At 57.1% G+C, this 26206-nt stretch overlaps 11 protein-coding genes across 11 annotated transcripts; 2 read left to right on the top strand and 9 right to left on the bottom strand.

Annotated features, from left to right (window-relative positions):
- Positions 1-3076: 3076 nt before the first annotated feature.
- Positions 3077-3631, bottom strand: HETIRDRAFT_107346 (uncharacterized protein; the record flags this gene model as incomplete). The annotated part of the gene is made up of 3 exons (XM_009551410.1): positions 3077-3125; positions 3181-3275; positions 3335-3631. The coding sequence occupies 3 exons, from the start codon at positions 3629-3631 to the stop codon at positions 3077-3079; spliced, it is 441 nt and encodes a 146-aa protein (XP_009549705.1).
- Positions 3632-4064: 433 nt separating this feature from the next.
- On the bottom strand, positions 4065-4990 carry HETIRDRAFT_478806 (uncharacterized protein; the record flags this gene model as incomplete). The annotated part of the gene is made up of 1 exon (XM_009551411.1): positions 4065-4990. The coding sequence occupies exon 1, from the start codon at positions 4782-4784 to the stop codon at positions 4065-4067; it is 720 nt and encodes a 239-aa protein (XP_009549706.1). The 5' UTR covers positions 4785-4990.
- A 1800-nt stretch (positions 4991-6790) lies between these two features.
- On the bottom strand, positions 6791-7620 carry HETIRDRAFT_441333 (uncharacterized protein). The gene is made up of 2 exons (XM_009551412.1): positions 7215-7620; positions 6791-7142 (listed from the first exon to the last, which is right to left on the bottom strand). The coding sequence occupies exons 1-2, from the start codon at positions 7568-7570 to the stop codon at positions 7082-7084; spliced, it is 417 nt and encodes a 138-aa protein (XP_009549707.1). The 5' UTR covers positions 7571-7620; the 3' UTR covers positions 6791-7081.
- HETIRDRAFT_460191 (uncharacterized protein) lies at positions 6791-8602 on the bottom strand. Its single transcript, XM_009551413.1, has 4 exons — positions 8288-8602; positions 7728-8231; positions 7215-7672; positions 6791-7142 (listed from the first exon to the last, which is right to left on the bottom strand). The coding sequence occupies exon 2, from the start codon at positions 8172-8174 to the stop codon at positions 7749-7751; it is 426 nt and encodes a 141-aa protein (XP_009549708.1). The 5' UTR covers positions 8175-8231; positions 8288-8602; the 3' UTR covers positions 6791-7142; positions 7215-7672; positions 7728-7748.
- A 1187-nt stretch (positions 8603-9789) lies between these two features.
- HETIRDRAFT_435737 (uncharacterized protein) lies at positions 9790-12083 on the bottom strand. Its single transcript, XM_009551414.1, has 5 exons — positions 11739-12083; positions 11384-11637; positions 10844-11050; positions 10178-10792; positions 9790-10123 (listed from the first exon to the last, which is right to left on the bottom strand). Exons 2-5 carry the CDS (start codon positions 11474-11476, stop codon positions 10031-10033), a joined length of 1008 nt encoding a protein of 335 aa, XP_009549709.1. The 5' UTR covers positions 11477-11637; positions 11739-12083; the 3' UTR covers positions 9790-10030.
- A 1235-nt stretch (positions 12084-13318) lies between these two features.
- Positions 13319-14311, bottom strand: HETIRDRAFT_325429 (uncharacterized protein; the record flags this gene model as incomplete). Its single annotated transcript, XM_009551415.1, has 1 exon — positions 13319-14311. A coding segment is annotated over one exon (993 nt), but the record flags the coding sequence as incomplete, so codon positions are not given.
- Positions 14312-14999: 688 nt separating this feature from the next.
- HETIRDRAFT_325571 (uncharacterized protein) lies at positions 15000-15641 on the top strand (the record flags this gene model as incomplete). Its single annotated transcript, XM_009551416.1, has 1 exon — positions 15000-15641. The coding sequence occupies one exon, from the start codon at positions 15000-15002 to the stop codon at positions 15639-15641; it is 642 nt and encodes a 213-aa protein (XP_009549711.1).
- Positions 15642-17291: 1650 nt separating this feature from the next.
- Positions 17292-18189, bottom strand: HETIRDRAFT_420521 (uncharacterized protein; the record flags this gene model as incomplete). Its single annotated transcript, XM_009551417.1, has 2 exons — positions 17292-17441; positions 17506-18189. The coding sequence occupies 2 exons, from the start codon at positions 18187-18189 to the stop codon at positions 17292-17294; spliced, it is 834 nt and encodes a 277-aa protein (XP_009549712.1).
- A 921-nt stretch (positions 18190-19110) lies between these two features.
- On the bottom strand, positions 19111-21999 carry HETIRDRAFT_163661 (uncharacterized protein; the record flags this gene model as incomplete). Its single annotated transcript, XM_009551418.1, has 13 exons — positions 19111-19493; positions 19554-19677; positions 19734-20040; positions 20124-20296; positions 20360-20516; positions 20569-20799; positions 20862-21053; positions 21124-21211; positions 21262-21323; positions 21385-21514; positions 21596-21695; positions 21753-21791; positions 21847-21999. The coding sequence occupies 13 exons, from the start codon at positions 21997-21999 to the stop codon at positions 19111-19113; spliced, it is 2139 nt and encodes a 712-aa protein (XP_009549713.1).
- A 337-nt stretch (positions 22000-22336) lies between these two features.
- Positions 22337-24904, top strand: HETIRDRAFT_387717 (uncharacterized protein). Its single transcript, XM_009551419.1, has 16 exons — positions 22337-22426; positions 22483-22517; positions 22568-22616; positions 22666-22764; positions 22831-22994; positions 23050-23067; positions 23123-23167; positions 23223-23342; positions 23391-23538; positions 23601-23847; positions 23906-23967; positions 24024-24109; positions 24163-24379; positions 24444-24483; positions 24541-24699; positions 24766-24904. The coding sequence occupies exons 1-15, from the start codon at positions 22376-22378 to the stop codon at positions 24645-24647; spliced, it is 1488 nt and encodes a 495-aa protein (XP_009549714.1). The 5' UTR covers positions 22337-22375; the 3' UTR covers positions 24648-24699; positions 24766-24904.
- On the bottom strand, positions 24885-26071 carry HETIRDRAFT_460193 (uncharacterized protein; the record flags this gene model as incomplete). Its single annotated transcript, XM_009551420.1, has 1 exon — positions 24885-26071. The coding sequence occupies one exon, from the start codon at positions 26069-26071 to the stop codon at positions 25181-25183; it is 891 nt and encodes a 296-aa protein (XP_009549715.1). The 3' UTR covers positions 24885-25180.
- Positions 26072-26206: the final 135 nt, after the last annotated feature.

Raw genomic sequence — 26206 nt, forward strand, 5'->3', positions numbered from 1 at the left:
GCGGCGTGCTTGATCACGAGACGTTGGAGGGCACTATGTGCCGACACAGTCGGAGGGAAAACTCCGACTGTGTCCGACACAGTCGGACTGTGTGCCGACACAGTCGGAGGGAAAACTTGGACTGTGTCCGACACAGTCGGACTGTGTGGCGCGACAATCATCGGACTGTGTGCGGCACGGCCGGACTGTGTGGCGCAGATTCACCGCCAAATCTCGGACTGTCACCGAGAATCCGGACTGTGTGGCGCTGAACCAGCGCCAAAATCCGGACTGTGTGCGGTCTCGGCCGGACTGTGTGGCGCAACAGAGAGACTGTGCACAGTGTGACAACAGTGTGACGACTGTGCGCCCGCAATCTCCCGACTGTGTGCCGCCCTTTCCCGATGCTGACTAAACTGTGTCTCCGGGTTGCAGAATACCCTCAACATCACAAACAATTACATATCTCTCGATCCCCTCATCCAAATAATAAGATTAGGGTATAATCTGAAAGGTAGTGTATGTAGGAGCATTTTATTAGTTTTGAAATGGAAATCCAAGGACAATTGTGGACTGAAGACTCGGTTTTTTGAGGTTTTCCCTCAATTCTGTATTTTGTCTGTAACATCTTCAGTACTCCATGTCTACTAATGAAAATATTAGGGTACCATGACAACTACATTTTAAGTCTATTGAATCAGACAGAATTGTGTGCAATTTCGGATTTGGTTCCCAAAACCCAGACTGTGCTTCACACAGTCTGGTTTTAGGGGGTAGACTGTTTAAATCCATATCTATTGAACCCCTGATTCAATCTCACATTTTCTGGGCCTCAAAGTTGGAGCAGGGTATGAAGATTACAGAAAGGATTTTTTGATATTTATACTTACATTTAATTGGCAACACAGTAGTTTCGGATATCGGTGGACTCAAAAGTGTCGGTAATACTACTAGGGGACGCATGTCGAAGGAGGGCTCCAGGCCGTAATAGGAGAGCGGCGTGAGTGACTGGCTGTGGCGTCGAGTAGGGGATGCGGGCGTGTCAAGCGAGGATCCGGAAAACGCAGACGATGCGCGAGGGGGCGCGGGCGATGCAGGAGAGCGGGCGGGCGGGCCAGTGGGTATGATATCGAGCAGGTAGAGCAGGGAGAGCGGGGAGAGCAGAAAGGCAGGGGATCGGTTTGAGAGGGTAGGACGGGAGAGAGGAGAAACTAGGGCGAGTGACGTACCTCTCGTAGATGTCCTCGTCGCTCGTTCCTTCCCTCTTCTGTGATCATCTCCACCGGTGCCGGACCTCATCCTCATCCTTATTGTCATAGATGCCTGCGTCGTTGAGCAGTGCAGGCGTAGGCGTATGGGCGTTGGTGGAGCGGGACGCCTCTGCGGTGGAGATGGTGGATAGCCCATGGGGAGAGAGACGACAGGAGTGTGAGCGTGGGCATGGACAGCGAGAGAGGACAGGATCGGGAAGGGAAAGGTCAATCCCTCGAGGATCTGTAGATAGTAACAACGCGCTGTTAGCAATGTGTGGACGCGACGCGACATTACAGCGTGCTTGATCACGAGACATTGGAGGGCACTGTGTTCCGACACAGTCGGACTGTGTTCCGGCACAGTCGGACTGTGTTCCGACACAGTCGGACTGTGTTCCGACACAGTCGGACTGTGTGCCGACACAGTCGGACTGTGTGGCGCGACAATCATCGGACTGTGTGCGGCACGGCCGGACTGTGTGGCGCAGATTCACCGCCAAATCTCGGACTGTCACCGAGAATCCGGACTGTGTGGCGCTGAACCAGCGCCAAAATCCGGACTGTGTGCGGTCTCGGCCGGACTGTGTGGCGCAACAGAGAGACTGTGCGTGGTGTGACAACAGTGTGACGACTGTGGGTCCGCAATCTCCCGACTGTGTGCCGCCCTTTCCCGATGCTGACTAAACTGTGTCTCCGGGTTGCAGAATACCCTCAACATCACAAACAATTACATATCTCTCGATCCCCTCATCCAAATGATAAAATTAGGGTATAATTTGAAAGGTAGTGTATGTAGAAGCATTTTCTTAGTTTTGCAATGGAAATCCAAAGACAATTGTGGACTGGAGACTCGGTTTTTTGAGGTTTTCTTTCAATTCTGTATTTTGCCTGTAACATCTTCAGTACTCCATGTCTACTAATGAAAATATTAGGGTACCATGACAAATACATTTTAAGCCTATTGAATCAGACAGAATTGTGTCCAACCTCGGATTTGGTTCCCAAAACCCAGACTGTGCTTCACACAGTCTGGTTTTAGGGGGTAGACTGTTTAAATCCATATCTATTGAACCCCTGATTCAATCTCACTGCTTCTGGGCCTCAAAGTTGAAGCAGGGTATGAAGATTACAGAAAAGATTTTTTTGTATTTATAGTTGCATTTAATTGGCAACACAGTAGTTTCGGATATCGGTGGACTCAAAAGTGTCGGTAATACTACTAGGTTAGAATACTACTAGGTTAGAATTGGCAACACAGTAGTTTCGGATATCGGTGGACTCAAAAGTGTCGGTAATACCACTAGACTGTGCTTCACACAGTCTGATTTTAGGGGGTTGACTGTTTAAATCCATATCTATTGAACCCTTGATTCAATCTCACTGCTTCTGGGCCTCAAAGTTGAAGCAGGGTATGAAGGTCACAGAAAATATTTTTTTGTATTTATAGTTGCATTTAATTGGCAACACAGTAGTTTTGGATATCGGTGGACTCAAAAGTGTGGGTAATACTACTAGCAATTGTAGGCTCGGTATTGGCGCGAAGCAAGTCAAGGAAGACGCTGGAAGACGCCGTGAAGAAGAGGGTCTCTTATTTCAAGCTCCGCGGTAGCTCGCGACGCAAAGCACGAAGCCTCAGTCGCGTATCTGAACTGCCGCAATTAAGATTTTCATAGCGAAAGAACGTGTGCATTCCCAATTTCAGCATGAATTGTCATATAACGTACAACCTAGCACCGCGCATAGCATATGATACAGCATGTTACAAAGACGCTTCTCTGCCGCCGAACGAGCACCGAGCCGCAAGACGCCGACCGATATTTTCGAGATGGGAGGGCCGCGCAGCCTTAGATCTTGTGGCCGAGGTTGACGTGGACCGCCTTGACCGAGGTGTAGCTGCGCCCGGGGATCAGCACCGGAAAGGGGCAGTATGACAGAGAAAAGGGCGTACTGGAGAAGTGCATACTCGCCGAGCTCGCATCCGACACCCGACTGTTTGAACCCACCGAACGGAATCGCTGCGTGAAGCTGGTTCGCACAGTTGATCTAGTCACACCGCCGTCAGCCAACCGAAGAAAGACCGGGAGAAGACCGGCAGAGCGTACCCAAGCGGTGCCCGCCTTCAGCTTGTGCGCCATCTGCAGCCCGCGCGTGATGTCCTGGGTGAAGATGGCGGCGGCGAGGCCGTACATCGAGTCGTTCGCCTGGTGCACGACATCTTCCTCGTCCTCGAACTTGATGACCACGCCGACGGGCCCGAAGATCTCCTCCTGCACGATCTTCATGTTCGGCTTCGTGTTCGTGAAGATCGTCGGCTGGATCCAGTAGCCCTCGTCGCCGTGGCGCTGGCCGCCAAGGTGCAGCGTGGCGCCCTCGGACTTGCCAGAGTCGATGTAAGACATGATGCGCTGGAGACAGGGTCAGCAATGAGGCACACCCAAACACCCTGTCGTCGTCCTCGGCCCTGGCCATATACGCCGCCCCCCCTCTCACATGTCCGTACAGGTTCTAGCCGTTGCCGTCGAGAAGGAGGTATCGGGGAGGAGTGCTTGTTGTCGGATGTGTTGAGCCATGGTTCAGGAGGCAGCCTCGTGCCCGTCGTCGTCGGGGCTGCCACTGGAGGAGCCATTCGTCGAATCTCTAGTCGTTCTGGGCGGCCTCGTCGGCGCGGGCCGGTGGCCCTCGACCCCGTGCGTGGTCGGAGACGGCATCAGGAGGGGTCCGCGCCCGGCGGACGCCACATCAGGGCCCTCCCAGACCCCTGTGTTGGCGGCCCCACACGTGGCAGAGACGGCGACGAGGCTGTCGTCATAGGCCCGTCCTCGACGCCGCGGTTCACGACGCCGCGGTTGTGCATGACGAGACACCGGGCAACGCCGCGTCCTCGGGGAGCCACCGTTGGAAGCGAGGAGAAGGCGGAGACGGGAAGGCGGCGACGCCGTGTTGGCGAGGAGGCAGGGCCGTCGAGGCCCCGCCGTTGACGATCTCGGCGGTGTGCACGGGGAGGCAAGGTCTAGGCGGTGAGGTGGTCGGCACCTGGCGTGTAGAGACGGCGTGCAGGCCGCAGCGTGACGAGCTGCCAGGTTCGAGGAGCCTGCTACACACCTGGGGTCGTTGGGACCGGGCGTGCAGGCCGCAGCGCGGAGGCTTCGGTGTCGTTGTCAGGGCCGTCGTCTCGAGCAGGCACCGTTGTTGTCGAGGAGCAGGCGAGGTGGATGAGGACGTGAGGAGGCGCCGTCGAGTGAGGAGCCTGGGGTGAGGAGGCCGGGGTTGTTCACGAGACCTCGGGCGACGCGCCGTTGTCAAGGCAAGGGACCGGCAGTGGAGGCGGCAGGGTGGAGGCGGGGGCGTGGTGGGGATCGGACGTGGAGGCGGCGTTGTCGAGCCTGGGACCGTCGTCGGCACCGGGCAGGGTCGAGGTGTGGTCGAGCCTGGCGGTGGAGGGGGCAGCATCGAGGCGGTAGAGTCGAGGGGGCGGAGTCGAGTCGAGGTCGTCGGAGGCGGTGGCTGCGAACCTGGTGTCGTCGTCGGGAGTGGGGATAGAGACGGAAGCATCGAGGCGGCAGCGTGGTCGGGACAGGGCCGCGTCGAGACGGTAGGGTCGAGGCGGCGTCGTCAAGTCTGTGTTGTCGAGTCGGTGTCGACAAGTCGGTGTCGTCGAGTCGGTGTCATCGAGTCGGCGTCGTCCGAGGCGGCAACTGCGAGCCTGATGTCGTCGCTAGCACCGGCCGGTGCGCGAGGATGCGGATGCGGATGGGGCAGCTGCTGCCTGATCGAGGAGGGCGGCACGGAGGAGGGCGGTGCGGAGGAGGGCGGTGCTTATGGCGGATATGGGCTTGGACTGGTCCTGCACGGTGCAGTCTCGGCCGCCGGCGCTGGGCATGGTGCGCCACAACTCAGAGGAGCGGCGTCAGCTGGAGGAAGCGGTGGTAGTGGTGGTGTGGGTGGTGGTGGTGGCGACAGCGGAGGAGGCGGAGGAGGTAGAGGGAAGGTGGAGGAGGCGGAGGACGTGTCGGGGTGGTGGACGGCGGTGGTGTCGAGCTGGAGCGAGCAGGCGAGCGCGGCGTCGAGCGGGAGATGCGGGTCAGTCGAGCGTAGGTCCGGGCAACCCATGGGATGCGCGAGGCGATGTGGACGATGCGGGCGAGCCGGCCGGTGGGCCAGCGGGCCAGTGGGTATGAGATCGTGCGAGGAGAGCGGAGAGGGTAGCACAGCGAGCGATCGGGTCGAGAGGGTCGGACGGGGGAGCGAGTCGGACGGGAGAGCGGGTCGAACGAGAGAGCGGGGCGGACGGGAGAGCGGGTCGGAAGTGGGTGAGGTTGAGCAGACGAGAGGAGGGGCGGGTAGAGTCGAGGGATAGGCCGTTGAGCGCGACGTGGAGAGGAGGTCGAGGGCGAGAGGTGTGCGTGTACGGGGGAGGAACTGGGGCGAGTGACGACATACCTATGGTTATGTCCTCGTCGTCGGTTTCCTCCCTCTTCTGCGCTCCTTCCCGTCCTCCTCCTCGTTGTCGTGATTTTCCGCGTCGTCGAGCAGCGTTGGTTCGTGGGTGTTGGTGGAGCGGGACGCCGCTGCCGCGGAGACCGTGGATCGTGTCGAATGAGACAGCGGTGGGAGCAGGCAGCTAGTCAAAGGGACGCGTGTGCAAGGGGCCGAGAGAACGAGTAGCTGAGGCAGATGAGCGGTCGTGGCATCGAACGAGCCGAGCGGGAGCGCACGAGGGTGCCAAGGGAGGGACGGGCATACAGGACGAGAGCGGCAGGGACGCATGTGCAGGGGCTGACGCAAAGGGAGACGGCGTACCCCATGGATAACCTCGTCGTTCGTTCCCTCTTTGTTCTCTCTTGTCTCTCCACCACCACCATTCCTCAGTGTCGTCGTTGTCGTTGTCATCGTCACGGTCGTTGAGACTCGGACGGTCGTGATGCTTGGCTCATCATCGGGCAGCGCGAGCGTATGGGTGTCGGTGGAATAGGATGCCTCAACGGGGGAGATCGTGGATGGCGCCATGGAAAGATGCGGCAGTAAGTGTAGGCGTGGACGAGGACGGCGTAGAGAAGGGCAGGGGGAGAATCTGTAGACAGTAAAAGTAAACAAAATGAAAAGAACCGTCAGTACACGCTCTCGAGTATGATCACTTTATCAGGGCCTCGGCGGAGGCCCATCGTCCATTGCAAAACCGAGTGCATGAAGGAAGAGGTATAAGTAGAATACGGGTACACTCACAGGAGCAGGTGTCTGTCATGCTAATGGGTTTAAGCCGTCTCGTTCGCGTAGAGCAGAGTTTGCAGGTTGCGCGATCCATTGTTGCATAGGTAGCGGCAAGGTATGCTGTCTATGAGAAACTCTTGAGTGGATTTCAGGATCAAGGTGGTGAACGATCCCTATACTCTTACCATGGATGATGGGACACAGAGGTATTAGAGACAAGCATGGGTTGGAAGTTGGATCAGTTTGTATTGAGCTGTCGATTACAATCGCATTGGCACAGATCGGCGCGGATTGACGCTCTCTCCGAAAATTTCGCCCACGCGTCGTGTGGGTGAATAGGGCCTTGGTGTAAAAACATAATCTCTTCTCCAATGGGAGAGGAAGAGACAATTTGCAAGACCGCGATCTATGCATAAAAAAAGAATCTAACTACAGATAGAGGAGGTACATCAAAAGTAGCGACAAGCGGTAGCGCGCATATAGTATACATGCAATGGATGAGGCGGTTGGGAAGTGTCGTCGTATCTCTGTCATACTCGGACTCGGCATCGACGTAATGGGAAGGGAGTGCTCACTTTGCAAATAAGAATAATCCTTCACTACTAGCCCCATGGCTTCAACTCAGGTCAGCCTAGCCGCTCTCACTTGACGGGGGCAGGGAATCGTCGGCGAAGCCAGCACCCGCGTACTGTCTGCGGCAGCCTGGCTCACCACCAAGCCCAAATTCACCTTCGGCGAATTTGGGCTGTGGCGAGCCAGGCTGCCGCAGACAGCACACGCCCGTTTCTACACCTTGACTTGTCAACCGCGGAGATCTCGTATTGAGGTTCTCGACTGCGCGCGCGAGCCATGCATCCTGTAGAACTCGCCCGCTGTGGCGTGCTTGATGCCAAGCATCTCTGATGCGTGCAGGCAAGGACGGCGGGCGGTATAGGGACGTGGGGAGAGGCTGAAGGGACGAGCACAGGAGGCGGCGCGGCAGCGCGTTGCGCATGCGTGCGCGCAGCCGGATAGGGGCTTGAGGCAGAGAAGGTGCAGGTTGGGATAGGGTCGGTGCAGGCTGTGTGGGGGAAACGGGCTGCAGGGGGGGAGGGGGGGGAAAAGGGCGTGGAGGAGGGTATTTGCCGCATGGGCAATGGGTTGTGAGGGCCGGGGAGAGTGGGCAGGGTGGAGGGATGCTGGAGGGCGATTGGCAGGGCTGGGTGCACCGATGAACGGTGCAGGCGAAGGGTCTAAGAAACACAGTTTTGTCAGTCGAAATCCGGCACAGATGGAGGAAGAACGTACCGATCGTACGAATTCCCACAATCAAACGGCCCGACCCACTGCTCCTCCTCCTCCCCGCTGTCTCCGCGTACTACAGCGCACGCCTCCTTCTTTCCCTCCCCGCATGCAAGCCGCTTCTCCACTTTCCCGCACCAGCACCGCGCCGCCTTGGTCACCGCGCACGGCGGACACGTGCCGGGATGGCATGGATCCGCACAGATGTGGTTCCCGCATGCGAGCCGCTTTTCGCAAGCGCGGCCACAGGAGAGGTCCACGCGCGTGGTGTCGGCGGTCGAGGACAGGTGCACAGGGGAGGGAGATGTGCGGGAGCACCGGAGGGAGACCGTCTACTTGCCGCAGTGGCACGGGCACTGCGTCGTCGCCTGGCAGGGCGGGCATGGGCCTGGGTGGCACGCAAGCACGTAGGGATGCCCGCACATGTGCGAGCGCGAGCAGGGGCTCGTGCATGAGTGGGGCGTCGAGAGGCACGGGGGCTTCGGGTCCTGGGTGGAGCCGCAGAAGCACCTGCCGGGTGCGGGTCAGGGCTATGGGAGCAGGCTCAGAGAAGGAACGGGGCGTACCAGTAGCAATGCGGGATGGACTCGCGCTTGAACCAGCTCCCAGGCAGCGCTAGTCGTCCTTCCTGCCGCTCTCGCTACGTCTGCACCAGGCTTCCTTGATGTCCTTGACACTCTTCGCGGCCCACAAGCGAACACACTTGAGGTGGAAGGTCGTCCAGCAGTACTTCACGCGCTCCTGCTCGTGCTCGTGGCCTGCAGGGGGCGCAGTGCCGGGGTCATGCAGGACGAAGGTGGGGGAGCAGGACCAGGTCGGCTGGGCAGGGACGATCGCGTTGAAGCAGATGGGGCAGTCGGGGTAGGGAGGGGTGCAGGGACGGTTGGGGGGTGGCAGGTCGAGGGGTCAGAAAGCGGAGAGGTTAAGAACGAGGTACTTGTATGCTTAGAGAGACTGGAAATGACGCACCTAATATCAAGGGGATGAGAGTAGGATTGATGTCAATATCGAGGTCAAGGGGTACTGGGAACCGGGAGTCAACACTACAACACGCTGTCAGCAATGTGTGGACGCGACACGACGTTGTAGTGTGCTTGATCACGAGACGTTGAAGGAGCACTGTGTGCCGACACAGTCGGAGGGAAAACTCTGACTCTCTCCGACACAGTCGGACTGTGTGCCGACACAGTCGGACTGTGTTCCGACACAGTCGGACTGTGTGCCGACACAGTCGGACTGTGTGGCGCGACAATCAACGGACTGTGTGCGGCACGGCCGGACTGTGTGGCGCAGATTCACCGCCAAATCTCGGACTGTCACCGAGAATCCGGACTGTGTGGCGCTGAACCAGCGCCAAAATCCGGACTGTGTGCGGTCTCGGCCGGACTGTGTGGCGCAACAGAGAGACTGTGCGTGGTGTGACAACAGTGTGACGACTGTGGGTCCGCAATCTCCCGACTGTGTGCCGCCCTTTCCCGATGCTGACTAAACTGTGTCTCCGGGTTGCAAAATACCCTCAACATCACAAACAATTACATATCTCTGGATCCCCTCATCCAAATAATAAAATTAGGGTATAATCTGAAAGGTAGTGTATGTAGGAGCATTTTATTAGTTTTGCAATGGAAATAAAAGGAAAATTGTGGACTGGAGACTCGGTTTTTTGAGGTTTTTCCTCAATTCTGTATTCTGCCTATAACATCTTCAGTACTCCATGTCTACTAATGAAAATATTAGGGTACCATGACAAATACATTTTAAGCCTATTCAATCAGACAGAATTGTGTGCAACTTCGGATTTGGTTCCCAAAACCCAGACTGTGCTTCACACAGTCTGGTTTTAGGGGGTAGACTGTTTAAATCCATATCTATTGAACCCCTGATTCAATCTCACTGCTTCTGGGCCTCAAAGTTGAAGCAGGGTATGAAGATCACAGAAATTATTTTTTTGTATTTATAGTTGCATTTAATTGGCAACACAGTAGTTTCGGATATCGGTGGACTCAAAAGTGTCGGTAATAGTACTAGTATGGGCCTGATGCAGCCTGCAGGGCGCGCGCCCGTAGGTGTTCAGCGTCGTGGAGGCAGCCATGAGGAGGCGGCTGAGCGGGGCAGTGTTTAGGATGAGACGGCGTTGCAGTCGGCAGCCGGCAGCATCGTCAAGCGTGGAGGTGGCGGCCTCGAGCGTCGAGCAGGTAGCGTGTACGACGCGCCAGCCTCGTCGGACTTTTATTCCATGCTTTTGGGATTCTATGCTTCCGCAGGGATTGAACCATAATAAAAGGACCGTGAGATTTGCCCGGCAACTATTATCCTTTGATACGCCATAGCACCGCCAAGGCGGCGACGCTGAGCATGAGCACGCCCACCGTCGTCGACATCTGTGCTAAATGTTGAACCATCTGTCGACACAGTGCCGTGAGCGAATGCACGAAAACGTAAAGAATAAAGCTCACTGGCGCCAGGTGTGCGCCCTTCAGATTGGCGGCGGCGGCAGACGAGGCATGTGCAGCGTCATCTTCCGTCGTCATCGTCGTCGTGGACCCTGTCGATGCCTTCTGGACCGACGACTCTGAGGTGATGGCATAGTGCTTCAAGGACATGATCCTCGCATCGTCACTTGCACGACGCACGTCCGAATCCGAATCATCCTGCGCCCAGGGCACGCGCGTGCGTGCTTTGGAAGCTGACTGGCGCTTGTCATCGAGCAGTGTCACGCCCTCGAATGAGCTCGCGTACCCACCGTCGTCCTTGTTCGACTCGGCCGAGTGCGAACGCGATCGGCCTCGGGAGATTGTCGATCGTTTCCGCCGATGGCGCTTGCCCGGGTCAGACGAGATGTTGCGTGGACTGGGGGGTGTGACGAGCCTGACACCGTGGCGCGCGTTCCCATTCACCTTGAGTTGGTGTTGCTGCAGCGTCGCGAGCCCGGCATCCACCTTCGTGACGGCGCCGTCAAACCCCTCCTCGGCAGCCCGCACGCGCACCTCCCAATCCTCACGCGCCCTACTGATCCGCACCCGCTCCTCAGCCCATTCCTCACGGACGCCGCTCCACTGGCCCTCGACATCCTTCTTCCACTCAGCGATGAGCGAGGTGAGCGAGGCGCGCTCTTGACTCACCTCGGTGGTATGCGACTGTATATTAGTCTGCGACGCCTGGACGAGTGGCTCGAGCGAGGAGATCTTGGACTCGAGCATGGAGATGATACTCTGTGCGGCAGCCTGCTGGGCTTGGAGCGTGCGCGAGAGCTTGAGCGCAGATTCGAGCTGTTCAAGCTGAGAGGCGAGGGCATTGAGGCGCTCCTCGGACACGGAAGATGTCGAAGGCTGAAGAGCAAAAGGCTCTCGTAGAGGGGGCGACGGCGATCGTGAGTGCATGTTGAGCACGTCAAGGTGCATTTTGGATCCGCCGTGGATGTCCTCGTTGTCCATGCCCATCCCTGTAGGCTCCGGTGTTCTCGGTCGACCCAGCTCGTCTCTCCGCTGCCGCCGCTCCTCTTCTTCCTCTGCCGCCAGCTGCTCCTCGTCCTCGTCCTCGACGCGCTCTAGCTAGTGGGGCGTGACGGTCGTGATACTCTGCGCGTCGTCGTCGTCGCCTCCGTACTTGCTGTCATCGTGATCCTCGGCACGCAGCGTCCCCGAACGTCGTCTGCCGCGTACGCTGTCTAATTCGCGTTTTTCCTCCTCCATCAGCTCGTGGAGGGTGCTGACTTCGCGATTGATGGCTTCGTGCTCGGAGAGCATGCCCTCCATGGCACGGATCTTATCGACGAAGGAGGCAAGAGAGATCAGCTTGTGGCTGTTCGGGCAGCCCGCAGGAGCACGCGACGGTCACGATCGCGCGGCACGGCTCGGTCTCCTGGCACGCCAACGGCGCGTGACACGGCTGCGTGTAGAGGTGGTGCGCGGGCGCGCTGCACGCACGCACGCGGGCAAGCAAATAACCAAAAAGAAAAGAAAAGTCGAGTCAACTCAGCGTCCATGCCGCGAGGCGGAAAGACGGAGGGAGACGCACCACAGCTTGCGCGGCTCGCCGCACACCTGCGCGCACACCTGCGCACACACTCGCCGCCATGGCACAGCCGCTCGCACACATGGAACCCGCAGCCCAACAGACGCCCGCACCCGCTGCTGCCGACACCGACGCGCTCGTGCGCCTGCGCGCACCGCACGTTGTCCACCGTGCGCTTCCTGCACGCGCACAGCTTCGTCGTTAAGAACGGGCACGGCGGGCACCCGCGCGCGTCCTCCGCGTGGCACGCGTACGGTGAGCGCGGGTGCTCACACGCCGGCGGCGGCCGTGTGCACGGGTGCGGGCAGCGCAGGCGCGTGCCGCACGGGATCGGCGGGTCGAGAATCGTGAGGCCGCAGTGGTAGATCATCTGCGCACGCGCGCACATCTCACCATCAAGTACAGTCCAGCCTAGTGAGATGACAAGCGCACGACGCACCTCTTCGAACGAGCTCCGCAGGCACGACGGGCACGGGCCCTTGTCGTCCCGCTCCTCGCAGCGGTGGTTCCCGTATGCGAGCGGCTTCCCACATACGAGGTCGCACTCGTGCCAGCCTGCCTCGTCCACGATGTCCTGTGGTCCCACGGCGCTCGCGGCTCTTGCCCTTCGCGGCACCCAGGCCGGCGAGCGCCACGGGGGGGTAGCACGCGCGCGTGCACTAGTGGCGCGCGCACGCCCGTAGCGCGCCGTAGGGCCTGTCACACAGGATCTCGGGCGCGGGCGCCGCGCCGCCGACAGCGCTGCACGGGACGTTGTGCGTCGTCGCGCCGCACCTGCATGGGCACACGAGAGGGATGGAGCGTAGGAGGCATGGGCCGGCGTAGCAGCGCATTGCGCACGCGTGCGCACAGCCAGATAGGGGCTTGAGGCAGCGGCCGTGGTGCCGAGTGGGTCGAGCACGAGAGCGAGCGAGCGGGTTGAGAGCGTCGGGCAAGCAGGTCGACAGGGTCGAGCAGGAGTGGATGAGAGGAAGACCGGACGAGGGTACAACGGGAGTAAGAGATGACGACGTACCTGCATCCCTCATGGATAGCCTCATCATCCGTGCCCATTCCCTTCTCAGCTCGTCTCTCCGCCGCACGACTTCCTCGTCCTCTGCCACCAGCTGGGTCTCATCCTCCTCGTCCACATTCGAACGGCCGCGATCCTTTGCGTGTCGTCAGGCAGCGTGCGCTCCGGGGGTGCAGACGACAGTGAACGTGGGCGTAGGTGTGGACGAGGACAGAGATGGCGGTCAGCGGAGGGGCAGTGCGTGGCGGCGGTGCGTGAAGTCGAAGGAGGGGACGTCGTTGTTGAGATAGTGAAGCGTGGTGGTCCAAGGGCGTGTAGGGTTCAAGGCCGTTGAGAGGAGAGAGTAAGCGTGTGCATGAGTTCGAGGCGATGCGTGCGTGCGGCGGAAATGTTAAGGGAGGGGCAAGAAGAAACACGAGAGGAGGGACATACCCTCGTAACAATCAGCCCTCCCTTTCCCGTCTTGTCTCTCCGCCGCCAGCTTGCCCTCGCCCTCCTTGTTGACACGTTCGAGCACATGCAGCGCATCTGAGCAGAGCGCAGAGTGCATGCTGAGTCGTCGCGCTCGGGGTCACCTAGCGACGGCAACGGCGAGTCGGTGGAGGAGGGATCGTGCGAGGGCGAGGAGCCGCTCTCCTGCATGGACGCCGAGTCGGGGCGCAGGGGCAGGATGAACTTGCTGAGCGCGGGCACAAAGGCAGGGGATGTCGCAGCTCAAGAACGGGCTCAGGACGCGGGTCCTGGGCCCGTACACGTCGGCAGCGGAGTCGGGCAGGCAAGGCCGTCCTTGAAGCGCTCCGCGAGGGAGATGCGCACGCGGAAGGCCTCGGCGACGCGGGAGAAGAGTGCAGGGTAGACGATGGGGGTGCGTCAGCCGCCGCGTCTCCTCCTCGCCGATCTTCTGCGTCGCGCGGAGTTTCTCCGTCCTGTACCGCTCATACAGCAGCCAAGGGTGAAGGGGGGCGTGACGCTGGGGGAAGGCAAGGCCGGCCGGTGCGCGAGGATGCGGATGCGGATGCGGCAGCGGAGGCCTGGTCGAGGAGGGCAGCGCGTATGTGAGCGGTGCTCGCCGCGGACATCGACTTGGAGCGGTCCTGCGAGGTCCGGTCGCGGTCGCGGCGGTTGGCGCTGGGCCTGGTGCGCAAGGACTCGGTGGAGCGGCGTGAGGAGGTGGAGGAGGCGGAGGCGGCGGCGGTGGTGGTGGTGACGGCAAACGAGGCGTCGGAGGCAGAGGTGTTGACGAAGGTGGAGGAGGCGGAGGACGTGCCGGGATGGTGGGTGGTGTCAAGCTGTAGCGAGTAGGCGAGCGCGACGTCGAGTGGAAGATGCGGGTGAGACGAGCGTGGGTCCAGGCAACGCATGCGATGCGCGAGGCGATGTGGACGATGCGGGCGAGCCGGCCGGTGGGCCAGTGGGCATGAGATCGTGCGAGGAGAGCGGGGAGGGCAGTACAGCGAGCGATGGGGTCGAGAGGGCCGGACGGGAGAGCGGGTCGGATGTGGGAGAGGTTGAGCGGACGAGAGGAGGGGGCGGGTAGAGTCGAGGGATAGGCCGTTGAGGGCGACGTGGAGAGGAGGTCGAGGGCGAGAGGTGTGCGTGTACGGGGGAGGAACTGGGGCGAGTGACGGCGTACCTATTGTTACGTCCTCGTCGTCCATTTCCTACCTCTTCTGTGCTCCTTCTCGTCCTCCTCCTCGTTGTCGTGGGTTTCCGCGTCGTCGAGCAGCGTTGGTTCGTGGGTGTTGGTGGAGCGGGACGCCACCGCTGTGAAAACCGTGGAACGCACCGAACGAGACAGTGATTGGTGCAGGCGTGGGGTCGAAGGGATGCGTGTGCACGACGCCGAGGGAACGAGTGAGGGGTTGAGGCGGACGAGCGGGAGCTGGAGAGTCACGAAGTTAATTAAGTGGTCGCGTGCGCGCGACGCGAAGTTGAGTCCTTCGCACCCGTCTCTAACTCAACTCTGTCCGCACGCAAACCTCAACCTTCGTCCCCTCGCCCTCGCCTCGACACCATGCACACCCACCACCCACTTCCTTCGCCTTCGTCCTCCCATCCTCTCGGCCCCATGCACACGCGTCCACTCGGCCACAACAACCCCTTCGACTGCTCCCTCACGCGCCCCTGCCGCCGCCGCACCCGTGCTTTGCCCTTGCGCACAGCGTGTCGCAATCGTCACGCTACCCGTGCTTCAGCGCGTCGACGGCGAGGGTGAGGAGCGTTGTTAATGAGAAGAGGAGTTGCGAAGAGGAATGCCATTAAAAAGGTCCGTATCACTTACTTTCGCTAGCCCTCCCCCAGCCCTAGTCCTGCCCCTCCCTGCCCGGCCCTGCCTGTCCCGCGCACCTGCGCACACCCGGAAGCGGCTCCTCACGCCGCGTCTCTTCCCCTGCTCTCTCCTAGGAGGCGAGGACACGACCACGCTCTCCGGTACCCTACCGCCCGACGCCTTCTTCTCCGGGCACGCCCACTCGACGCTGCGCACCGCCGCGCACGCATCGCACGAGCGCACCCTGTCCTCTGCCTCCGGCTACGCGCACCACCATGTGGCCGGCACTGCCAAGAGCACCACCTCGCCCACGAAGCAGCGCTACGTCGCGGACGCGCACGGCCTCGAGATTGTCAAGAAGATCCGGCAGGGCGAGGTCGAGCTGCGCGATCGCACCATCGTCCTGTGCGACATCAAAGTCAACGTCCGTCCAGCTCGCTTTGCGAAGCTGAGGGCCATCACGGACGCGAAGAAGCCAGGTAAAGCCCCGACCGCGATCCCCGCTGTCTCAGGTTTAAAACGCCTCCGCGGCCGACATCGTGGCGGCGCAGGGGAAAGAGGCGGCGGTGAGCGGGGGCGTAGGCGTGGACGAGGACAGAGACGGGGTCGGGAAGGGAAAGGTTAGTCCCTCGAGGATCTGTAGATAGTAGAAGTAGAGGAAAAGAGAAGGAAACATCATGTATCAGTACATGCCCTCGGCGATGCAGAGGCCCATCGTCCGTTTGCAAAGCCGAGTGCGAGAAATAAAGGGTACAATAAGATATAATAAAAACATACTCACAGTGCGGGCATCTGTAAGGCTAATGCTCGTAGACTGTCTCATTCATGTAGAGTCGAGTTTGTGCAGGTTTTGTGCTTGTTGGCACAGCGGAATCCCGATACGCGGCTGACATGACGAGCCTCTCCAGCCGCAGTGAGGCTCGTCATGTCAGGCGCGTATCGGGATTCAGCCCTGTCAATACGCGGCTGACATGACGAGCCTCTCCAGCTGCAGTGAGGCTCGTCATGTCAGTTGTGTATCAAGACTTAGCCAAGCTGATACGCGGCTGACATGACGAGCCTCTCCAGCCGCAGCGAGGCTCGCTATGTCAGGCGTGTATCAGAACTCATCCCTGTCAATACGCGGCTGACATGACGAGCCTCTCCAGCTGCGGACAGGCTCGTCATGTCAGCTGTGTATTGGCATGGGTGGCTTCTTCACCTCTTAATGGCCTCTTTAGCCCTGCCATACCCCTGTCCTACCCTGAACCTTCTAGCTTTTCAGGTTAGAATAACAACTACTCTTGTGCTTCTCCGTTCGTCTCCTTCCGGCCAGGAAAGACTAGGAGCTTAATGCCCGGTGTGTGAGTAGTTTGTAAGGTGGTGTTCCATGCCTGCATGCAATATGGCTCGTGATACTCGACCAACGATAGGTGATCCGTTGGGAGTGGATGACCAAGGTTATTATCTGTACCTTGTTGTACGCCTCAGCTTGTGAGGCCACTTGATATTTGTGATGATTGTGTCGGAATAGACTGCCGTTAAGGCCCGACAGAACATGATCATAACACAGTCTGGTTTTAGGGGGTAGACTGTTTAAATCCATATCTATTGAACCCCTGGTTCAATCTCACTGCTTCTGGGCCTCAAAGTTGAATCAGAGTATGAAGATCACAGAAAATATTTTTTTGTATTTATAGTTGCATTTAATTGGCAACACAGTAGTTCTGGATATCGGTGGGCTCAAAAGTATCGGTAATACTACTAGGCCTACGGACTAACGCCAGCCCACTCGATTGTCTCCCCAAGGCAGCAGTAAGGAGACCTCTGCGCATACCTGAGCATAAAATAAAGAATTTGGTAGAGATAAGTAGTGTAAGTACTACTTAGGTTCACAACATCCAGGACCTGTTGGTCAACATTTATTGTCAAGTGTTCAGACTCCAGCCACTCTAAGGACTATATCTACACAGACGAACCTCAGCTGATATAAAGCAAGAAAGAAACAAAAGAGGCATGTATATGTATCGAAAATCTATCAGTCAAATGGGTGATGCCAGTCTGGGCGAGGCGGCATCAAGTCGCGATGGGATGTGTACGGGGTATGGTATACTTACAGTGCGTGAGAATCCAATGGGGAGGTTAAAAGTGAAAGGATACATGTGGATGTCGTCGGTGCATTACGTGGCGGTATATGTATAGTGATGAAACAATGAGAACAAAATAAACGGCAGTACGGGCGGGCAATTGTGAGGGCCATTCGAGGCCTTTTGATACGAGAATAGGAGGTAAGCAATCAGAAACTGCTTCGTCGGCGCCTGCGCGGAGCCGCACGACTGGCAGAGGCTGGACTGGGGCTGGCACCGGAGCCAGAGCCAGAGCCAGTGAGGCCGAGAGTCAAAATGCGCTTAATGAGGGGGGTGCGTTTAGTGGGAGAGTTTGGGGACTGAATCGGAATGGCGCAAAAGGTGTGAATATTATGTTCATATACAGAACGGGTGATAACGCACTCGAGCATCGGTTCGGCTACCCCTAGACGGAACGGGTATAAATGTCGGCCCAGCCTTGGGCATGACAGGGGGATTTCTTGGGTCGTAGTAGATAACGTTAACCATACTGGGCTGGGTCGCCGTCTGTGGGGCAGCGGCATAGGAGTACGTGCGGGAGCGGCGCGGTTGTGGTACCCGTGACGAGGGAGGCACTGGGACCAGTTTCGGCGGAACAGGAATGCGAGAATTAGAAGCGTACGCTTGCCGTGGGACGGGCGCCTGTATTGGGATGTGCACGGGGACGGAGACGGATGTAGACTGGGAACGTGAGTGTGTGCGTGTACGAGTGTGCTGATGAGTGTCCTGCTGAGCCTGATGAACGATGTGTGGTTGGGAACCAGTGTGTGCGTGAGTGTGACGGGAAGTAGAGGGGTATACAGCGTTGGGAGCTGTCGTGTAGGACCGCGATGGAGTTGGACGCGTAGGTGGCGGCTGGGCTGCAGGATATACAGTGACGTATCCTTGGGATTGCGAGCGCTTTGGAGGAGATTTTGTGGGCGACGGCACAGGTTTGGCTGTAGGCAGAAGAGGTAGTGGTGGAGACTGGAACTTATAGCGGTTGACGTCGTCACGCCAATTTGAGATGCGATGTTGCGTGGCAAGGTAGCGGTCGTATGCCTCGGGTGAGTAGTCGTACTCTGTCATGGTGGGGATGGGTAGGAATGATGACGGAGACGACACGGGCAAACGATGGCGAGGGAGGCAGGAGGCAGGAGTGAGAGCGCTCCAAAAAAGATGGCACCAAGGTGGAGCACCGAACACGAGGCTCTCTCCTCGTATGGTCGCACGCTTGACGAGACAACCTGAATCAATACCCCAACCCAGTCATCCCGTAATTCTTACAAATTTGTCTCTTCAAATGGATCTAATGTTCCTCTGGCTCATAGCTCCTCGCGATGTCAATAGTAACAACCTCACGTGGAAATCTGCATCCGTCGCAAGGGAACGCATAGAGGATAGTCCCATTAGTGTCAACCTCTGAGCATGAGTACTCAGGTGTCAGACGCAGTAGCATGGTGCTTCCATATATTTATCGAATGGCTATTGTCCAAGGCAGCGCCCCATCCTGTTGCTTCTCACTAACGCCATCCTTTGTCCGCCTTCGCTTTTTGCGTTCCTCCAATTTCACCTCCTGATTCTTCCCGCAGTAAGTGTCCTCCATCTCTATCTCCAGCGAACGTTTCTTCACTGCATCGGCGCATACTACTTATTTTCCTGTCACTCTAGATAGAGGCCGTGCTGATTGCGATCCCGGCACTATGCTTAGTTTTTCACGTTGTGATTGGTCCACCACCAGCGACGACGTGTTCGACAACATATTCTTCTGTGCTAAGGGACTCAGTGAAGGAGCGAGGCATGCGCTGTCTCTTAGCCGTTAGAGTTTCGTGCTTGCTTACCACGTTAAGAGTCTGGGCCGTCTTCTTGAAAAATCCCTCGCATACATCCTCTCCAGATTCACAGAAAAAAAAACATAGCGGTCATCTAGTTCCCCCATCTAGGAGTTGTGGCCGCTACTCTTAATCTGGTCCAAGTCTCTGACTCTGCCCGTCATCCTAGCGATGTGACCTACCACCTCCTTTGTTCTCCAATAGAATCGGCAAGGCCCAAATGGTCACCGATACCACCAATAATCATCTCTCTGTCCTGGCTAGCGACGATTTCGACTCTGACCTCCACCTCCACCACCTCCTGCTCCTCCAACTGCACTGCGTCGCATCTCGTCTTCGTCAAGCCCAGACTCCGCCAAGATTCGCTCCATCTGTTCCAATATCGGCTTGTATTCCGCTGCCCCATGATGTTCGCCAGATCAACCAGGCTGGGAACGCGCGGCGGGGATGCCAAAGGTAAGCACGCACCGTATCGCTCTTCTGCGTGCGAGAACCCGTCTCGCCGAAGCATCTTGCCTCGATTTTCGCTTGTCTCGCATGCCTTCTGCGCCCAGTGTTCCCCTGTGCGGCATTAGTGTGGTGGACCTCAACCTACCTCAACAACCATCAATATCTACTTACGCGTTCGAGCATAGAAGGTCGCAAGCGTCTCGCCGGGAAGCGGTGTGCCTGTAATGTCCTCCGGCGCGCGGGGTAATTCTTTCGCCACGCCCTCAAATTTGCTCGCTTCACTCAGGAGCGCTTCCTGCGGACATCTAAAGTCGACATTGATGTCAGTGCAAATTGATGAGTGGTACGTACCTTCGGTGCTTGCATAGGTTCTTCGAGATCATCCTCCCCAATCTTCTCCATTTCTCCCAGCTTCCCTGTCTCCGTGCTCTCCACGACTATTCCGTCATCCAGTGCCGTCTCACCTTCGCTTTCGTAGTGCCCAGTGTTAGTTCCGTCAGTGTCTTCATCATCACTGCTGCTGCTCTCCTCGCCCGGTGGAGGAACGAGCACCCCACTTTCCTTCAAGCAGAGGTACCGGTCCATCTTGTCTAGTGCAAGTGCATAAAAATCATCGAGCGTGTACTCTCGGGATCCACGTTCGAAGATGCCTCCGTAGCTACTCTCGCATTGTACAAAAAAAAAATCAGCATCGTGAACAAATTGTATTGTAGATAGAAATTGAAGAGACAAGGGGCGTACATGTATAGAGTATTGCGAAGGACTGCAAGCATTGTGTTATACCGGGGTTGTGGAGTGCTGCGAACTGGGTCGTCAGGGTCAATAACGTCGTGTCCCAAGTGCATGTCCGAAAGGTGGACAAGTGTCTCGTTCGCTTTCAACGAAGGCCTTACCGCCGGTGGTTTTGAATCACCCTGAAGACGTATGTCAACGCACACGGACACATCGGCAACTATTCAAGGAATCAGAAAACAGACTTCGCTGTCGTTTTGTTCGTTTTGTTCCTCCTTCTCATCGAAACTCTCCTTGATTCTATCAGGAACTATTTTTTTTCTTTTTGCAGCCCCTCCTGGCTTTTTCGGTCGCTTGAGCATCATAGACGACCACTTTCCAGTTCCAATGTGGTACCCGTTCCTGAGATATGTCATGTGCCTCGATTTTTGGCAGAAGAAAGAGGATGACCAACAAATCTTGATGGAACACACTTTCAAGAGTCTCCTCGCTAGTGTCTTCATCTGTTACGCCCCCGAACATGACGCCCATCCCCTTTGTCGACCATAGCGTCATCGTGCACCCCGAGCGTAGCGAAGGGATGAAAGCTGTCGACGCTCGCTTGCGTTTTTCCCATTTGGTAATGACGCCAGCGTTACTTTGGCGCTTCGAAGAGCTCTCCAGAGAGGATGTGGCAATTGACATGCTGAGCCCAAGATGGAAAAGTGAGACATAAAAAATCAAAATGGACGAGGCGGTGAATCGTACGAGAGAAACCAAGTGTCTTCCAGCATGACACCGACAGGGCGTTTTCCTTTGACAAACTCCTTGCAGTAGCCGCCTGTGGTCCATTTGAAAGAGTTAGTGTGACAATGGAACCTTTTGTCGTCCAAGTCCCGACACGTACCATGTAGAAGGATCCCGTCTTGCGTGGGTAAGAAAGAAAACCCGCTCCTCGGTCTATTTTGCGAGGTAGCATTGACGGTAAATCCGTCACGTCGATTGAATAACGGAGGGTTTATAAACGTACGAGGGTCTTCTCTCTGTGGCATTAAACTCGATCTGGGTCCATTTATACTCCTGTATATCAAATATCCAGAGGTCGTTGAGATATCGGGCTAGACGATCCTTAAGATACTGAAATGTGACGAGGTGGAACAGGACACACTGGTGACGCCCGGGTCATAGAACCCGCCGAAAAGTACAATGTAGTGCTTCCACAGCGCTATCCTGGGAGCGCGTGATATGAGCGAGCAATATGCGACGACGTTCGAGGTGAGCAGCTACTGACCGATGCCCCGAACGAGCACTGGGCCGAACCTTGGTATCAATACGATCCCAAGAATGAGTCGCGATGTCGAAACACCAGAAATCACGATAATGATGGAAGGTGTTTTGGTAAAGTGACGAGAACTCTCCGCCTTAGACCAAAGGAGTGCGATTCGATGAGGAGGTAGCTAAATCAACGAGATGGAGATAATGAAGGTATCATGTTACAATACCAAAGAGGAAGAGCTTGCCGCCCCCCATGGGTGCAGCTGCGACTGCATGAGCAGACCGTGGACCAGGACACTCAGGTGAGATAAATTTGCGCCATTCATCCTTTCAAAATCCGTGAGCCTGCTTGAACAGAAGTTCGTGCTGTGAAAATGATGGCACCTTCTCTGGGGTGTATCTGAAGACGTCGTTATAAAAGTACTAGATTTGCGACATCATACATATAAGAATTGGTTGAACATGCAGGAGAGCTTACCGCCTTGCCGTCATCGCCGAAGAATTCGCCACCGATACACCAGAGATGATTCCCGGTGGGACAAGCAGTGAGGGTTGCATTGGCTCTTCGACTGGGCGGGCCCTCGACGAGCTCCTCGACAACTGCATGCGACTCCTCCCACTCTCGCCGCATCTACTGCGACCACCAGCATCAGAGAAAGGTTCTGATATGGGCGGAGAATATATCTTTGACGGCAAGGACCCACTTTGTCGAGGATGGCATCGAGATCTTGATCATCGTCGGACTCATCGACGGTGGCCTTGCCTTTGGATTTTTTCGTTTTTTTCTCCTCCTTGCGCTCGACCTTCTGTAGCGTCTTCACTTTCTTGGCTGCCTTAGCCGCGGACGTATGTCCGCTAGGGCCTGCAGCCTTCTTTTTCCCCATGCTGTGTCAGGCGAGATGATGAGCGTACGTCTATTGTAGTTGTTCTTTTTGGCCGTTGTGGCTGAGTCCGAGTTGCACCTTGCGCCTCCTTGCGCGACAACCTACGACAACACTCTTCACAACATGTCGTCTGATTGGGTACCTAACTCTTGGAGGTCTAAAAGCATCGCTCAGGTGTGTCTCCGAGCACACGTTGCGTATACATACCTGACCATCCAATCTCACGACAGGATGTAACGTATCCTGACGAGCAACACCTAGAAAAGTTTGCATATCCCTCACACGTCGCATCGTATTCTAAATCGCATACACCAGAGTCCTGTCGAAGATCAAGACACTTCCTCCACTCGTAACCCCATCAGAGGTAAGCCGTGTGGTCTTCTTTGAACTGCTTTGTCGACCTATGGCCCCAGATCGAGCGTCTCCGGAATCAGCTCAGCCTCGTGCAGCGAAACGAGGCCTTCCTCCTTCACGCAGGCGATTGCGCAGAAAGCTTTGACGCCTGTACTCATGTGCGTCTGTTTTCTTCATTCGGTCGCCTCCAACCATCCCTCACCGCGGCTCAACGCAACCCGTAGGAAAACATATCCGCCAAAATCGGGCTCATCCTATCTTTCTCCTTGATATTAATTTGGGGTGCGCGTCTCCCTGTCGTGCGAATCGGACGCATTGCGGGACAATATGCCAAGCCGCGCAGCAGTGGGATAGAGAAAATTGGTGATCGTGAAGTCTTCAGCTTTCGGTATGTCTACCTGGATGCCTCCATCACAACGCGTTCTGACTGTCGGCATCGTTAGCGGGGACAATGTAAACGGGTGCGCTACCGGCATCATCCATGCAGGAATCACAACCGGGCTGATGGATGAATAGGCTGGATCCCGACGATAGAACCCCTGATCCCGAAAGGCTGCTCAGGTTCGTACGACTCCGTCCAGCGTTCAGCCTTGACTCACAACGTGCATACGCTCAGCGCATACTTTCATTCGACAGCGACGTTGAACTACCTGCGTGGGTTACTCACCTCCGGCTTTGCATCCCTCCATCATCCCCGCGATTGGTCCCTTTCCCATGTCCGATCTCCATCACTCCGGTATTTCTTTCATTGAATATCGCATACATCAAACTCACCCGGACGCAGGACCGAGTTTGAAACGATCACCGAAGGTCTCGCGGACGCGCTTGATTTCACGCGCACGATCGGCTTTGATTCGGGTAGGGAGGCTGTGAATTATGAGCAAGGTGGGGGCCGTGGCGTCCTTGGTGAAGTCGATTTCTACACAAGGCAAGTACGGCATCTCGTTCCTAATTGCCACTTAGCAATTTACCTCGCATGCGCTGCAGCCATGAGGGCCTCATGCTACCATACGAAGAAGCCCTTACTCGCGCGTTCCCTATCCCTCCCGCGTCGCCTTCGTCGTCATCTCCTACCGTGCCTACGGCCCATTACAACATTTCGGCCCATTTCCTCTGGATCGGTGATCGCACGCGACAGCTGGACGGTGCACACGTGGAATATTTTAGAGGCATACGGAACCCCATCGGGATCAAGGTAGGACCCAGCATGCTCGGAGAGGAGCTTGTTAGGCTCTTAAGTGGTGCGTTCCATGTCCACACATCTGGTCACCAGGCTTGTTGATCGCGGCGGATATGCAGTTGTCAACCCTGACCGGGAGAGTGGACGAGTCACGTTGATCACCAGGTACGGTGCTAGCAAGGTCCGTATCTTCCTCGAACAGGATGCAACGTAGCCACTTACATGGCCTCCCTCCAGATAGAAACTCACCTGGAAGGTCATATCAAAGCCATTCAGCAGTCATCCCATCCCGTAATCTGGATTTGCGATCCTATGCATGGAAAGTGAGTGCGGCCCGGCTCTTGCCGCCTGGATTTTTGCTGACTCGACCAAATAGCACACAAACGTCGACTACGGGTCTCAAGACTCGGCATTTCGGCAACATCATCTCGGAGCTCACCTCCTGTCTGCGCATACACGCTGACTGTGGTTCGCAGCTCGGCGGCGTCAGTCTAGAGTTCACAGGCGAGATGAACGAGGAAGGATTCAGCGTCACCGAATGTCTAGGCGGCAGCATGGAGCTGGCTGAGGAAGAGCTGGGTTTGAGGTACCAGGTGCGTATTTCAGGCTGGTTTTGTGTTGAAGCGGACCTCGAGCTGATCGGGACTCGGTGTGCAGAGCTTCTGTGATCCGAGGCTGAATTTTGAGCAATCGCTGGGTACGTGCATCCGCACCGTCTAAAGGTCGATGGGCGCGATTGACAGGCGTTTTCTAGATGTCGCGTTCTTGATTTCAAATCATTTCAAGAATCAGCGCAGGGGAGTTAAAGCTGGGAGGAATGACGTGCTCTATACGGAGCTTGGAGGGAAGAAAACGGCGTGACTTGTGCGCCACTGGATGCATGGAAGGGATGTCTTTGCAAAAAAGAAGAGAGGTGTGTGGCATGCGCTATCTCCGCTTTCTCTCTTTAGGACTCTCAAAGCTGACTCTCGATGATCAGCAAAGTCAAACTGCTGCGAGAGCAGTCCCTTCGGTTCCATAATAGCAGGGCAGCCTAAATGCAGTGACAAACGAAGTATTGTACAATTGCGCAGGCGGATCCTATCTTGCCTTAAACTTAGGTGGGACAAGTGCTAGATTTGTAGGCGAGTACGGGTGTAATGGTACAAGAGCCGACAGCTGGCAGGTATGTAAGATAATTCTTCGTAGCTCAACTACGTGTGAGTGATCGAAGAGTGTGAGAGCGCGTCTCGCGCCTCACAAGAATAAAAATGTGGGTAGACTACAGTGCAAGGAGCGGGAGCATTAAAATAACACATGATGGCATACAACACGAGGAAACCCGAAAGCAGTGAACGTTAGAGTACAGTCCAGACACAACTCGAGCCCACATCGACAACGGCCTCTCGTCTAGATCACCGAAGGTTGCGCAGGGTGCGCAAGACGTCCGTGTAATCTTCCTCGACCCAACGCTTACCCTTCTTTTCCCGCATCCAATAGCGGCTGGGTGGTCGTCTTCTCCCTTTTAGGGCTTCATTCCCTGCATCGACGACGAGGCCCGTCACGTGCATGTTCCTTCGCAACTCGTCCTCCCACGAGAGTGCTGTGACGGGGTTCTTGCGATGCTTCGTGGCAATGGACTCGTCGGGTTCTGTGTTCCAGGCTGAGGGATGGTTCGCGGATGCGAAGGCAGGGTGTGAGGGCGTGTCGGAATCGAAGCTCGTGCGGAAGACGAGCTCTGTGGGAATGGGCTCTCCAAGGTGGCGGCGGAGTTTGTCGACGTTGTGATGGCGGATGTCGAGGGGCTTGTGCGGCGTAATGGGTGATATTGGGGACGGCGGGGAAGGTGTCGGGTCCTCATACGGTAGGGAAGACGAGCGTGAGGGAGGTCCGATTTCGATGCTGAGCGCTGTGCGGATGGGCTGTATTTTCCTTCCGTGCGGTGGTACCGACGACCCCGGGCGGGGCGGAGTGGGCAGTGGGCGCAGAGACGAAGAGGATGAGCGTCTCTCTGAGAACGGGGAAGGGATGGAGGCCGACGATCGCGTGGAGGACGAAGGGCTCGATGTGGAGAGCTCAAGTTGGGTGAGCTGGGTGAGGAGCGGCGGGGTGTTGAGAGGGGGCGTCGGGAGCGGACGGGAGTGGGGCAAGGGATGTGCCGGGGCGTAGAGCGGGATGGCGGGGCGCGCGGTCGACTCGTAGGGAGGGAGGTATGGGAGCGACACGTTGGAGGAAAGGGAGTCGAGGGACAAGAGAGAGGAGGGCCGCCGTGTAGGGTATCTATGCGCGGCGGGGGTCGAGGCCATCGCGGGTTGGACGGGGGCGGGAGGGTGAGCGGGAGGATGCTCGAGGGACACGAGGGGAGCGGGCGAGGGAGTGCGAGTGGGAGCGGGCCTAGGAGGCAATGCATGGAAGCAGAGGGATATTATAACGGACGGCTG

Source organism: Heterobasidion irregulare, assembly GCF_000320585.1.
Source record: "Heterobasidion irregulare TC 32-1 unplaced genomic scaffold scaffold_09, whole genome shotgun sequence".
Lineage (NCBI taxonomy): Eukaryota > Fungi > Basidiomycota > Agaricomycetes > Russulales > Bondarzewiaceae > Heterobasidion > Heterobasidion irregulare.

Bases quoted from the DNA above. Each gene is read 5' to 3' on its own strand.
- HETIRDRAFT_441333 (XM_009551412.1), bottom strand. From the start codon at position 7,570: ATGCGGCAAATACCCTCCTCCACGCCCTTTTCCCCCCCCTCCCCCCCT. The intron at 7,143-7,214 runs GCTGTCTGCGGC...GTGGTGAGCCAG, and splicing joins AGGTGTAGAAACGGGCGTGT to GCTGCCGCAGACAGTACGCG.
- HETIRDRAFT_460191 (XM_009551413.1), bottom strand. From the start codon at position 8,174: ATGCACGAGCCCCTGCTCGCGCTCGCACATGTGCGGGCATCCCTACGT.
- HETIRDRAFT_435737 (XM_009551414.1), bottom strand. From the start codon at position 11,476: ATGGAGGGCATGCTCTCCGAGCACGAAGCCATCAATCGCGAAGTCAGC. The intron at 10,793-10,843 runs GTGAGTCAAGAG...GAGTGGAAGAAG, and splicing joins TACAGTCGCATACCACCGAG to GATGTCGAGGGCCAGTGGAG. The intron at 10,124-10,177 runs GTGAGCTTTATT...CTGTGTCGACAG, and splicing joins AGGGCGCACACCTGGCGCCA to ATGGTTCAACATTTAGCACA.
- HETIRDRAFT_387717 (XM_009551419.1), top strand. From the start codon at position 22,376: ATGTCGTCTGATTGGGTACCTAACTCTTGGAGGTCTAAAAGCATCGCT. The intron at 23,168-23,222 runs GTTCGTACGACT...GCATACGCTCAG, and splicing joins GATCCCGAAAGGCTGCTCAG to CGCATACTTTCATTCGACAG. The intron at 24,110-24,162 runs GTGAGTGCGGCC...TCGACCAAATAG, and splicing joins TGCGATCCTATGCATGGAAA to CACACAAACGTCGACTACGG.